At 39.4% G+C, this 14,610-nt stretch overlaps 1 protein-coding gene across 20 annotated transcripts in view; it reads right to left on the bottom strand.

The window, feature by feature from the left end:
- Positions 1–14,610, bottom strand: part of CAB39L (calcium binding protein 39 like) — a 206,088-nt gene that overhangs the window by 75,624 nt on the left and 115,854 nt on the right. For 19 of the 20 annotated variants that reach the window (XM_053916579.1, XM_053916582.1, XM_053916585.1 and 16 more), the window contains one exon: positions 8,160–8,219. The exons of the other annotated variant lie outside the window; for it this stretch is intronic. In XM_053916579.1, the coding sequence (XP_053772554.1) occupies positions 8,160–8,219 (60 nt within the window). The remainder of the gene's footprint in view (positions 1–8,159; positions 8,220–14,610) is intronic. 20 annotated transcript variants of the gene reach the window in all.

The following is a 14,610-nucleotide window of genomic DNA, read 5'->3' as shown; positions in this document are numbered from 1 at the left end:
GTTTTAATTGCAACTATAAATACATGTATAAGGTACAATTTGACTTCCGAAGCTACTAGTTTCATTATTTTAGAATCATATATCATGTGCTCCAGTTTAGTTGTTTATTACTAAAAAAAAAAAAAAAGAAAAGAAAGAAACTCAAGAAGTATGAAATGTTTGAGGGAACATAAATTCTCAGAGACAGGGTTTAGGGTCAGTGCAGCTGGCTCAGTGTCTGTGAAACTACTAAATCACATAAGAAGTGACTATGGATACAAAGACAAAATTAGATAAATAAGGGATCAAAGAGAATGACTTCATGGCCTCTCAAATTGTTGTGTATTATCCCTGATTTCAAAGCATTATTGCAGATTTACCTCAGTAATTCTATAGAAAAGATTAGAACTTGATACTATAAGTTTTGTCATAAACTACCTTAGCCCTCTTTTATTTTCATTTATTATAAATATAACATCTAATGAGTCTTTATTTAACATTCCAGCTAGCATCTATAGTTACCAAACACCCAAACTCTAATAAAAGTTCATTTCATAGATCCAAAAATATGCCATTTTCTTTTAGTCTTGAAGCATTGGGATACTTCTGGCAATAAGGATCATCCTCCTTTCATGGCTTACATTTAGATCAAAGTATTCCAATTGATGTAATAAATACTTTCTTGATAATTTTAGAAAATGAAAATCACCTTGATTTCATAGTTCTATTGCTAATTCTTAATTGCTAATTTAAGAATTGTGGAGGAAGATGGTGGTGAGATAGGTGGAAGCTGAGTCCACTTCCCCTCAACACCAGTGAAACACCTACCTGATCTGAGGAGCAGAGCGAACAGCCAATGGTATTCCAACATATATGAAGATTGGAGACCAAAGATAGAGGACATTGAAAGATCTGATGGTAAGAAGAGTGCTTAAGGACAATAAGGTCCCTGGGGCAAGCCTGGGGACCAGGGCGGCTGAAGCCCCAGCGGGGGCGCAGGGTCTGCTGCAGGATTCTTGGGAGAGAGCCAGGCTGGGCTGTATGAGCAGCCAGGTGCTTGTTTGGACCAGGGGGGCTTGAATAAGAAGAATTTCTCAAAAAGAAAAAGAAAATAGAGGCAATCAGGGGCTAGTTAGAGAACTCTCCTCAGCAGCCCTGGCCTCTGGCGCCCCTCCCCCCTCAGCCTCTGGACTGCGAAAGAACATGGGATAAGCAGCCCCAGCGCTCACCTGAAGCCCAGTTGTGCGCAGCCAGATCACCGGATTAGGGGCCCACAACTGAAACCCCAGCTGGCCGCCCAACCTGAAACCTCGGGTGGGTGGGTGCGCACCCGGAGCAGAGGCTAGCTGCCCCACACACAGGCCCAAGGTGGCAGACCAAGCAGGCGCGCGCGACTCAGGCCCAAAGCAGCAGAAAGACTGGCCCTGCGCGACACAGACTCAAAACAGCAGATCAGCTGATCAAAGGCCTGGCTGCCACCCAGGGAACACACCTAAAAGTACCGGTTCTGAACAACTCCTACATAGCCCCTGCGCACAGAGCCCAGCAGGGCCTACTGGCTCTCTAGGACTAAGGCAGAACACCCAGCAGAGGGGAGCTGCAGGGCTGGGGGAGACTGCATTCCCCAGAAAGACTCAACACAGTAAGGGGCGGAACTACCCCATAGCAACACCGAGAGCCCCTAGCATCTAAGACAGCAAAGAGCAAGAAGGGAGAGTGTGAGTTGCCCCTAATTGGTGCAACTCAAGGACAGCACAACTGGTGATCTAAAGGCATAGTGGGGAGCAGAAGGACCCAGAGGAACTGGCCTGCAGGATGAAAACAGGGAAGAGTGTGGCTCAGGAAGGGAGAAAAATGAAACCAATCCTTCCAACCACCACCTCCCATTCCGCAGACAGGAAGACCAGCAGAACTAACCTGACCAGGTTTAAAGCCAGCAGAAGACTTTTTTTTCCCCCTTTCCTCCTTTCCTGCTGAATTCCTTCTTCCTTTCTGTCCTTCTTTCTTTTTTTTTTTACTTCCTTCTTCCTTCCATCCTTTACCTTTTTTATTCCTTCTTCCTGCCTTCTTTTATTTATTCTTTTGTTTTAACTTTTGTTAAAATTCCTTCTTATCTTGCCTCCGATCTCTCTTCATTCCTTCTCCCTTCCTTCCTTTCCTTTTCTATTCCCATTATCCCTCCTTCCGTTGTTCCCCCCGCCTTCTTTTTTTCCCCACAGGTGAGACAATAAAACCTGGAGTATTGAAAAGACCAGAGTTAGACCGTGTTACACCCATAAACATCAGCTCAAGACCAGTGAGCACAGGAGATTAAGGAGACAGCATCACAGAATCCCATTGGCATTCTACCATAGAAGTTCATACCATAAACCCAGGGAGTCAGAATAGATCAATCTAAGAAGCAGATGATAACAAGAAGAGTCTCACAAAAAGTGGGAAGACAAAGAAACAATCCCCAAATGAAAGGAAAGGAGGAAGCCTAAAAAGAATGTTAACTGAAAAAGAGGCAACTCAACTATCAGATACTGAGTTCAAATCAATGGTTATCAAGAGGCCCACTGAGCTCACAGAGAACTACCAGAAACTACAGGGAAACTACAATGAACTCACTGCAAACTATATCAACATGAAAAAGGAAATAGAAACTATCAACAAGGACCAAGAGGAAATGAAGAATAAAATTTCTGAATTGAAGAACACAGTAGAAGGAATCAAAAGCAGACTTGATGAAGCAGAGGATTGGATCAGCAAGCTGGAGGACAAACTAGAAAAAAACACCCAGAAAGAGCAAGAAAAGGAAAAGAGGCTCAGAAAGAATGAAGAGGTAATAAGGGAAATACAGGACAACATGAAATGTAACAATATCTGTATAATAGGAATACCAGAAGGAGAAAAAGAAGAGCAAGGGATAGAAAACCTGTTTGAAAAAGTAATGATGGAAAATTTCCCTAATTTGATGAGAGAAAAAGTCACCCAAATCCAGGAAACACAGAGAGTCCCAAGCAAGAGGAACCCAAAGAGACCCACTGCAAGACACATCATAATTAAAATGGCAAAATTCCAAGACAAAGAGCGGATCCTAAAGGCAGCAAGGGAGAAAAACGAAGTAACATACAAGGGAGCCCCAATAAGGTTAGCAGCTGACTTCTCAATGGAAACGCTCCAAGGCAGAAGAGAATGGCAAAAAATATTCCAAGTAATGAGAACCAGAGGCCTGCAACCAAGACTACTTTACCCAGCAAGGCTCTCAATCAAGATAGAAGGACAAATAAAGAGTTTCCCAGACAAAAGAAGTCTAAAAGAGTACACTTCCACCAAACCAGCTCTGCAAGAGATGCTAAATGGACTGCTTTAAGGAAAGGAAGGAAAAGAGAAAGACAGAGGAACACAGGTAGAAAAAAAGGGCAATGAATAATTACCTATCGATAATAACCTTAAACGTAAATCGATTAAATGCTCCAATCAAAAGACATAGAATAGCTGAATGGATAAGAAAGCATGACCCACACATATGCTGCCTACCAGAGACCCATCTCAGGACAAAAGACCTACACAGACTGAAAGTGAAGGGCTGGAAACAAATTTTCCAAGCAAACGGACAGGAAAAAAAAGCAGGGGTAGCAATACTCATATCAGACAAAACAGACTTCCAAAGAAGGGCCATAAAGAGAGACCCAGAAGGTCACTTCATAATACTCAAAGGAAGAATCCACCAAGAAGGCATAAACATTGTAAATATATATGCACCCAACATGGAAGCAACCAAATACATAAAGAAAATCTTGGAGGACTTCAAGAAAGATATTGACAGCAACACAATTATAGTTGGGGATTTTAACACCCCACTGTCCAAAATGGACAGGTCTTCCAAACAAAATATCAACAAGGATATTGTGTCACTTAACAATACCCTAGACGAAATGGACTTAACTGATATATATAGAGCTTTTCATCTCAAAGAAACAAAATACACATTCTTTTCAAGTGTACATGGAACTTTTTCAAAGATAGTCCACATGATAGGACACAAAGCAAGCCTCAACAAATTCAAGAAAATTGAAATCATATCAAGCATTTTCTCTGACCACAAGGGACTAAAACTAGAAACCAACCCCAAAGTAAAAAACCCCAAACACTCAAAATCATGGAGATTGAATAGCATGCTATTAAGCAATGAATGGGTCAAGAACGAGACTAGGGAAGAAATCAAAAACTTTCTGGAAACAAATGAAAATGAACTCACAACAACCCAAAACCTATGGGACACAGCAAAGGCAGTCCTGCGAGGGAAGTTCATAGCAATACAGGCCTACCTCAAAAAGATAGAAACATTTCAAACAAACAACCTAACCCTACGCCTACAGAAACTGGAGGAACAACAACAAAGACAGCCCAGAGCAAGCAGAAGGAAGGAAATAACCAAGAACAGAGCAGATTAAATGACATAAAGACTAAAAGCACAATTCTAAGGATCAATGAATCCAGGAGCTGGTTCTTTGAAAAGATAACCAAAATCGACAAGCCTTTAAGTAGGCTCATCAAGAAGAAAAGAGAGAGGATCCAAATAAACACAATTGGAAATGAAAGAGGAGAGATTACAACTGATACCATAGAAATACAAAGGATTGTAAGAAATTACTACGAAGAACTGTATGCCAAGAAATTTGAAAACCTAGGTGAAATGGACACCTTTCTAGAAAAATATAATCTTCCAAAACTGAATGAAGAAGAAGCAGAAAACCTGAACAGACCAATAACACCAGACAAAATTGAAGCAGTCATCAAAAAACTCCGAACACACAAAAGCCCTGGACCAGATGGTTTCACAGGAGAATTCTACAAAGCATTTAAGGAAGACTAACCCCTATCCTTCACAGACTATATGAAAAAATCCAAACTGATGGAAAACTCCCAAACTCGTTTTATGAAGCCAGCATCATCCTAATCCCAAAACCGGATAAAGACACAACGAAGAAAGAAAACTTCAGGCCAATATCGCTGAGGAACATAGACGCTAAAATTCTCAACAAAATATTGGCAAACAGCACCCAGCAATACATTAAAAAGATCATACACCATGACCAAGTGGGATTCATCCCAGGGATGCAAGGATGGTACAATATTCACAAATCAATAAACATAATGCATCACATCAACAACAGCAAAGACAAAAATCACATGATTATATCAGTACTTGCAGAAAAAGTATTTGATAAGATACAGCACCCATTTCTGGTAAAAAACACTCAGCCAAGTGGGAATAAAGGGAGCATTCCTCAAAATAATAAAGGCCATATACGACAGACCTACAGCCAACATCATACTCAATGGACAAAAACTTAGAGCTTTCCCACTAAGATCAGGAACAAGACAAGGATGCCCTCTCTCACCACTCTTATTCAACATAGTATTGGAAGTCCTAGCCACAGCAATCAGACAAGAAAAAGAAATAAAAGGCATCCAAATTGGAAAGGAGGACATGAAACTGTCACTGTTTGCAGATGACATGAAAGTGTACACGAAAAATCCTATAGAATCCACCAAAACACTACTCAACCTAATGAATGAATTTGGTAAAACAGCTGGATACAAAGTCAATACTCAGAAATCAAAGGTATTCCTGTACACCAACAACGAAACTGCAGAAACAGAAATCAGGAAAAAATTCCCATTTCATATAGCAACCAGAAAAATAAAGTACCTAGGAATAAACCTAACCAAGGAGGTAAAAGACCTGTACTCAGAAAACTGTACAACACTGAAGAGAGAAATTAAGGAAGACACAAAGAAATGGAAGCATGTACCGTGCTCATGGATTGGAAGAATTAACATCATCAAAATGGCCGTACTTCCCAAAGCAATTTATAGATTCAATGCAATTCCTATTAGAGTACCCATGACATATTTCACAGATATAGAACAAACATTTCAGAAATTTTTATGGAACCATAAACGACCCCGAATAGCTGCAGCAATTTTGAGAAAGAAGAACAAAGCTGGAGGGATCACAATATCTGATATCAAACTGTGTTACAAGGCCACTGTAATCAAAACAGCCTGATACTGGCATAAAAACAGGCACATAGACCAATGGAACAGAACAGAGAGCCCAGAAATAAACTCAAGTCTTTACGGTCAACTAATATTTGACAAAGGAGGCAGGAGCATTAAATGGAGCAAAAACAGCCTCTTTAACAGATGGTGTTGGGAGATCTGGACAGCTAAGTGCAAAAAAATGAAACTCGATCACCAACTTACACCATACACAAAAATAAACTCAAGATGGATAAAAGACTTAAATATAAGTTCTAACACCATAAAAGTCCTTGAGGAAAACATTGCCAGGAAAATCTCAGACATTCCACGCAGCAACATCCTCACAAACATGTCCCCTAAAGCAAGGGACATAAAGGAAAGAATAAACAAATGGGACCTCATCAAAATAAAAAGCTTCTGCATGGCTAAAGAAAACAGCACCAAATTACAAAGAGAACCAACAGTATGGGAAAACATATTTGCTAATGATACCTCAGACAAGGGCCTGATCTCCAAAATATATAAAGAACTCACACGACTCCACTCCAGGAAGACATACAACCCAATTAAAAAATTGGCAAAGGATTTGAACAGACACTTCTCCAAGGAAGACATACAGAGGGCCAAGAGACATATGAAAAGATGCTCAGCATCACTAGCCATCAGAGAGATGCAAATTAAAACCACAATGAGGTACCATCTCACACCAGTCAGAGTGGCCAACATAAACAAATCCACAAACAAATGTTGGAGAGGATGCAGAGAAAAGGGAACCCTAGTGCAGTGTTGGTGGGAATGCAGACTGGTGAGGCCACTGTGGAAAACAGTATGGAATTTCCTCAGAAAACTACAAATGGAACTGCCCTTTGACCCAGCAATTCTGCTGCTGGTATTATACCCTAAGAACCCCGAAACACCAATCCAAAAGAACCTGTGCACCCCAATGTTCATAGCAGCACAATTTACAATAGCCAAGTACTGGAAGCAACCTAAGTGCCCATCAGCAAACGAGTGGATCCAAAAACTATGGTATATTTACACAATGGAATTCTATGCAGCAGAGAGAAAGAAGGAGCTTATACCCTTTGCAATAGCATGGATGGAACTGGATAGCATTATGTTAAGTGAAATAAGCCAGATGGTGAGGGACAAATACCATATGATCTCACCTTTAACTGGAACATAATAAACAGAAGAAAAATGGAAACAAAATATAACCAGAGACATTGAAGTTAATAACAATGTAACAATGGGCAGGGCGGAGTGGGTAGGGTACTGTGAGGAGAGGGGATTACAGGAACTACTTTAAAGGACACATGGACCAAATCAAGGGGGAGGGTGAAGGTGGGGGAGGTAGGGGGGTTCGGCTGCGGTGGGGTGGAGGAATGGGGAGAAAAGGGACGCAACTATAATTGAATAACAATAAAAAATTTAAAAAAAAGGAATTGTTAATTCTTATTGGTAATTTAAACTGCACCCTGAATCCCTCTGTTTAACAAATAAGGTTCCTGCCTCTCAGAGAGATCAAGAAAAAACTAGAAAGTTACAAACACACCATAATAATACAACGTGAAAAGTGAGAGAAGAGTTGGTGAGGGAGGAAAAGAGGGAGAGAGAGAAAGTGTGTGTGAGTGTAAGTGACTGTGTGCGTGTGCCATTTCATCCAAATCTCAAAAGAATGAGTTGGTTTCACTATTATAGAAGTTGGAAGATAGAAATATTTTGGTTTTTCTACTAGTACATGGAACAAATTATCAACTAGGTAAAATGATTTATCTTAGTAAGGGTGGGGTGTTCTTCTATTTGAAAGAGCTACTACCTACTGGCTCTTAAGGGCAACATGAATGCTTTTAAGTCAAGATCAAGGTGAGCAGATGCTAGGTGTTTCCTGGAGCTCCAGAGCACAACAATAAGAAGAGATGTGAAAAATGAGAAAGCCGTGATCTGGCCATCTTCAATTTTCCCTAAAGTTTCCTGATGGCATGGCTTCCAGGCAATAGACAAATCAGGTGTATAGTTGATATGATTGGCTTCAATTGTGGATCATAAACAGGAGTGAGTGCTCATAGACCTGAGAGAGGGAGGAAGGGAGAGAGGGAGCAAGAGAATGACGTAAAAACTTAAAAAAAATAACTTCTACTTACAGTGTCATAATTCTGTTCTAAGAATTCTGCTACCACCACTTTATGTCGAGTTAGTAAATCCTAGAAAAGAACAGCCAAATGGAACAAAATTATTATAGCTAGTGAATTAAACAATTTTTTCTTTTCCTTCTAAGATTTAATAAATTTATCAATTTGAAACATATAAAATTTCAGAAGAAAATGTTTATTTACATCAAAAAATTATTTCCATTCTTAGTAAAAAGAGGGGAGGAGGGAGGGAGATTAACAGGGGAAAAAAGGGGAAGGGTTGTAAAGGAACATGTATAAAGGACCCATGAACAAAACCAAAGGGGGGAAGGATTGAGTGTGGGAGGTGAGGGTAGGTGGGGCAGAGGAGAGTGGTGGGGAGAAAATGGAGGCAACTGTACTTGAACAATAAAAAATATATATATATATTTTTAAAAGATGTCAAATACAAGTGTGTTTCATGTTAAAAATAAGGGTTTGTTTTAAATTTATATTATTGTTAGGTTATAGAAATAATTTAATTACTAAAACAAATGAAATTTTAGAGATAAGTTTACAATATATTTCTTCAAGCAACAACTCTACATTGTGCATATGATATAGTAATATTCAAATAAAGTTTATGATGATCTTTTAAAAGTGTCATTAATAAATAATCATTTTTTATTTTGATAGGGATTGCATTGAATCTATAAACTGCTTTGGGTAGTATGGCATTTTAATGATGTTAATTCTTCCAATCCATGAACATGGTATATGTTTCCATTTATTTGTGTCTTTCTTAATTTCTTTCTTCAATGTTGTGTAGTTTTCTGAGTACAGGTCTTTTACCTCCTTGGTTAGGCTTATTCCTAGGTACTTTATTTTTCTTGTTGCTATAGCAAATGGGATTTCCCCCCTGATTTCTGTTTCTGATATTTCATTGTTGGTGTACAAAAATGCCTTCTATTTCTAAATATTGACTTTGTATCCTGGTGTTTTGACAAATTCACTTATTAGGTCGAGTTCTTTTTCGTGGCGTCTAGGATTTTCTGTGTACACTATCATGTCATCTGAAACGATGACAGTTTTGCTTCCTCCTTTCCCATTTGGATGTCTTTTATTTCTTTTTCTTGTCTGATCACTGTGACTAGAACTTAGAACAAACATTTCAAAAACTTACATGGAACCATAAATGACCCCGAATAGCCTCAGCAGTTTTGAGAAAGAACAACAAAGTAGGAAAGATCATAAGATCTGATATCAAACAAGGCCACTGTAATCAAAAGAGTCTGGTACTGGCATAAGAACAGACACATAGATCAATGGTATAGAGAGCTCAGAAATAAACCCTTGTCTCTATGGTCAATTAATATTTGACAAAGGGGTAGCAGCATAAAATGCCTCTTCAACAAATGGTGTTGGGAGATCTAGACAGCTACATGCAAAAAAATGAAACTTGACCACCATCTTACATCATACAGAAAAATAAATGCTAGATGGATAAAAGACTTAAATAAAAGTCATGACACCATAAAAGTCCTTCAGATGAACATAGGCAGGAAAATTTCAGATATTCCATGTAGCAATATTTTCACCAATATGTCCCCTAGAGCAAGGGACATAAAGGAAAGAATAAAGAAATGAGATTTCATCAAATTAAAAAGCTTCTGCATGGCTAAAGAAAACATTAGCAAAATGAAAAGGGAACCAACCATATGGGAAAACATATTTGCCAAAACATATTTGCCCATGAGTGCACAGGCCCTGTATTCTCCTGGGTAGTGCGGGCCAAGGTCAGCCTCCACCTGTGTTTTGCCCAGGGCCACCCTGCCTGAGCTTTATAGCAATCTGAGATGGCTGGAAGTTATGCTAGGCTTGAAGATTCCCAGGCAAGGCTAAGCTGGGAATCTACACTGGCTGCTGTTAGTGCCATTCCTAGGGCCACTTAGCAAGAGGTACAGGGGCTGGAGGCTCACTGAGGTCTGCTGTTTGTGAGGATTTAGGAAGTTGTGAAGCATGAGCCAAGAACAGTCATTCATATGGAAAAGTCACTGTTAACAGCTTGTGTGGGCCCATAAGTTGGGTAGGATGGAGTCTCAGGGGATTTCCAGAGCAGGGCAAACAGTGTTAGCCAGGTCAATGGTGTCTTAGGTATTGCACATGCCTGCCGGCTCTGTTGGGGGTGGGTTCAGAAAAGGGACAATGGCCTCTGCCTGCTTTCCTGTCTGGGAGAAAGCTGTGCCCAGCTCTTGCCTTCATGCCAGACATTGCAGTTCCTCCCTGTATGCCACTGGTGCCTTTCATGCTGCTTACTCCAGTGCTGGAGCTCAGAGGGAGTGACTGAGTAAGTCCATGTCTGAGTTCTTTAAGAGGAACTTCTTGGGACTCCAGAAGTTTCTTCCATTAACTCCATCCCTGCTGGCGTTTGCAGCCAAAAGTTATGGGGATTTATCTTCCTGACACTGGAACCGCGGGCTGGGGGGCTGGGATTCCTTTCTCCTGAAATATCCCTCCTGAATTTTTATACACCACATGTGAATGTGGGACCAGCCTGTTCCACGTCTCTGCCCCTACCAGTCTGGTTGGATGTGGTTTCTCTAATTCCGTAGTTGCCAGACTTCCATTTAACTTGATTCCTGATGGTTCTGTGTGATTACTGTTCTAAAGTTTAGTTTCAATTTTGATGTGGTTGTGCAAAGAGGTGAACTGTGCTTACCTGTGCCTCCATCTTGACTGGAAGCCTATTTTTTTTTATTGTATTCTTTCATTGCCATTTAGCCCCATTAAATTCCCCTCTCCCTGCTATCTCCAAACTGTTGTCCATGTACAAGAGTCCTTTTACATTTTTGCTTGATCCCACTACCCCTTAAGTTCCCCCCAACCCATAGCTTAACCACTTTTAAAATAGAGGTGCCTAGGACCTGGCTGGGGTGCCTCAGTGGATTGAGTGTTGGCCTGCGAACTGAAAGGTTGCTGGCTCGATTCCTGGTCAGTGCACATGCCTGGGTTGTAGGCCAGGTCCCCAGTTGGGGGTGTGTGAGAGGCAACAGAAGTATGTGTCTCTCGCACATTGATGTTTCTTTCCCTCTCTTTCTTCATCCTTTCCTCCCCTCTAAAAATAAACAGACAAACAAACAAACAAACAAAATCTTAAAAAAAATCAAATAGTAGTGCTTAGGATGCTGGGAAGCACAAGAATGACATTTAGCGGGGCCATTTCAGTATCGTCCTGATCTGGGGTTAATAGGCTGTGAGGTATTGTGCAATTATTAAATAGCCTAACATACCCTTTCAGAGATGAAGACAAGCAACCTGATATTATAGACATAACTTTCAGAAAACTGTTTTCTGAGTGTTATGGTTTGGACAAAGCATAAAGGAACATTTGATTCTCTATAAATTATACCTAAAAGATATCCTCAATTCACCTTAATGTGGAAAGAAAATAAGCCTCACTTAATAATACCTTTTAGGGAATCCCAGTACATTGTTGGTGGGAATGCAGACTGGTGGGGCCACTGTAGAAAACAGTATGGAATTTCCTCAGAAAACTAAAAATTGAAGTGCGTTCTGACCCAGCAATTCCGCTGCTGGGACCATACCCTAAGAACCTTGAAACACCAATCCAAAAGAACCTATGCACCCCAATGTTCAAGCAGCACAATTTACAATAGCCAAGTACTAGAAGCAACCTAAGTGCCCATCAGCAAATGAGTGGATCCAAAAACTATGGTACATTCACACAATGGAATTCTACGGAGCAGAGAGAAAGAAGGAGCTTATACCCTTTGCAACGGCATGGATGGAACTGGAGAGCATTATGTTAAGTGAAATAAGCCAGGCGGTGAGGGACAAATACCATATGATCTCACTTTTAACTGGAACATAATCAACAAAAGAAAAAAGCAAACAAAATATAACCAGAGATATTGAAGTTAAGAGCAATCTAACAATAACCAGAGGAGAGTGGGGAGGGGATAGTGGGGAGAGGCGTTTTCAGGAACTACTATAAAGGACACATGGACAAAACCAAGGGGAAAGGGGGGAAATGGGGGAGGGAGGTGGGTTTGGCTGTGGTGGGGAGAAAATGCAGACAACTGTAATTGAACAAAAAAAATGTTTTTAAAAATAATAGTAATAAAAATAATCCCTTTTATATGCTTAGAGGCTAAATACCCTGTTCACATATCATGCAAAATTTAGTTAAAAACCTAACAAGAATTTTAAAGTTTTCCAAAATAAATTCTTATACTTTAATACATATTAATTAAAACTTCCTAAAAGCATATAGAAGATACACACAATAAAATCACAGAGAAAAGAAGGCAGCAGCAATGATAAAACCCACCTATTTCTATTTTAATAAAAAGTAAAATATTAAAAGCATTTTCTACTATAATTCTCAAGTTCAAAAACAGTAAGACTATTATTTTCATTTCATATCACTTACTGTCACAAGTTGATTGACCATTGGGACTATTAGTGGAAACGAGGTACCTTTTTTTTCCTGTTCTGGGGTTAATAGGCTGTGAGGTATTGTACAGTTATTAAATAGCCTAACATACACTTTCAGAGATGAAGACAAGCAACCTGATATTATAGACATAACTTTCAGAAAACTGTTTTCTGAGAGTTATGAGGAGCACATTCAGTACTATTCTGGAACTGGGATTTAAAAATGGGAAACCCTCTACAAGTATACATTCCTGGCCTCTCTGAAGTCAAAATTCAAATTATTCCTCTATCAGGGGACCCCTGAGAGAGTAAGGTAGTCCCACAACATCGTTTAGGGTCCCTAATCTTTTCCTAGGTAGATATTTGGGATACCCAGTTTTCAGACACCCCTTCCCTAAAGCTCCTGAGCAATAGCAGTGATTTTCTGAGCTGACCCAGGTTATTTAAAAGCTGGTCTCTCCATGGGCTGCAACAGATGCTGTGGATTGTTGCACCCATGGGAGCTGTCCACTTGCTACAAGTTGTCAGCCTCCAGTATGAGGCCCATGCTCTCCTTCTGCCACAGGACCTGCACAAGCAGCGACAGTAGCAATGCAGAAAGTACTCTACTGATGAATGCTGCCTGGAAAGGTTTTTTGGTCACTACACATGAGTGTTTCATCAAAGAAAGAGGAATCAGGAAGGAGTTCTGTTAGTGGCAGCTCCTGCAAGTTCTAAGGGGAAAAAAACTTGAAATAACTTAAGAATTTAATAATAGAATATAATATGGTAGAATTCCTCCAGCACATATATATATATAATGGATGCTGTCATAAATAATTTGCATTCTCTTTCACACACACTCTTACACTTCAGTGTGTATATATTATATATTCATAGATATACCCTAACATTTATGTACCTAATAAATATATGCACAAATCTCAATTATAACAAGTATATACAGTAAGTCCTCACTTAACATTGTCAATAGGTTCTATGAATTCAAGTGAAACAACATATAATAAACCAATTTTACCATAGGCTAATTGATACAAACAAGAGTTAAGTTCATACAGCATCTCATCAATATCAGAATGAAACAGCATTGAATGAAATGACATTATTCAAGGATCTGCTAAACATATACATGTGTATATATACACATAATACATAGATAAATATAAATGCAGTATTATTATAGAGCATATAACTGAGTGGGACAAAAATAAACAAGCTAGGATTTTACCCAAAAGAAGAAAAGCAGAAAATTGCAAATAAAAATAAAGTTTACATTTTAAAGAATTTAAATTTCTTTGTCTATTTGAGAGAGGGGAAGAGAGGGAGAAAGGGAGGAAGAGAAACATTGATATGAGAGAAAGACACTGATCAGTTGCCTCTTGCACATACCCTAACCAGGGACCAAACCCACAACCCAGGCACATGCCCTAACTGGGAATCGAACAGGTGACCTTTTGCTTTGCAGGATGATGCCCAACCTACTGAGTCACATGAGTCAGGGCAAAGAATTTAAAATTCAAAAAAATTATTTGAAATAATTTTTTTTATTTCAAATAAAGAAATAAATAGTATATACTCTTTCATCTCACCTCCTAACAATTCTGTTTGACAGGATTAAGTTTTGCATAGTCTAAGTATATGCTTTAAAAACAAATGTGAAAAAAAATCCCCAAATAAATGTGATGTTGATATTTTAGTAGTGAGTGGAGTTAAAACACAGATACAATGGCAGGGATGTGACATAAGTCTGCCAGCAGCAGCTGCATTTGCTATGTGCCCTTGTGTGCTGAGTACTTTACATACAACACTTCTTTTTAAAAAAATTATTTATTGATTTTAGAGAGACAGCCAGTGAGGAAGGGAGTGGGTGAGAAAGAGAGAGAAACATAAATGTGTTGTTCCATTTATTTATGCATTCATTCATTGGTTAATTCTTGTATGTGCCTGACTGGGGATCAAACCTGCAACCTTGATGTATTGGGAAGATGCTCTAACCAACTTAGCTACCCAGCCAAGAGTACACACA

The sequence above is a fragment of the Desmodus rotundus genome, chromosome 13 (assembly GCF_022682495.2).
Source record: "Desmodus rotundus isolate HL8 chromosome 13, HLdesRot8A.1, whole genome shotgun sequence".
NCBI lineage: Eukaryota > Metazoa > Chordata > Mammalia > Chiroptera > Phyllostomidae > Desmodus > Desmodus rotundus.
The sequence above is the reverse complement of the archived record's forward strand: the minus strand, read 5'-3'. Positions and strand labels throughout refer to the sequence as shown.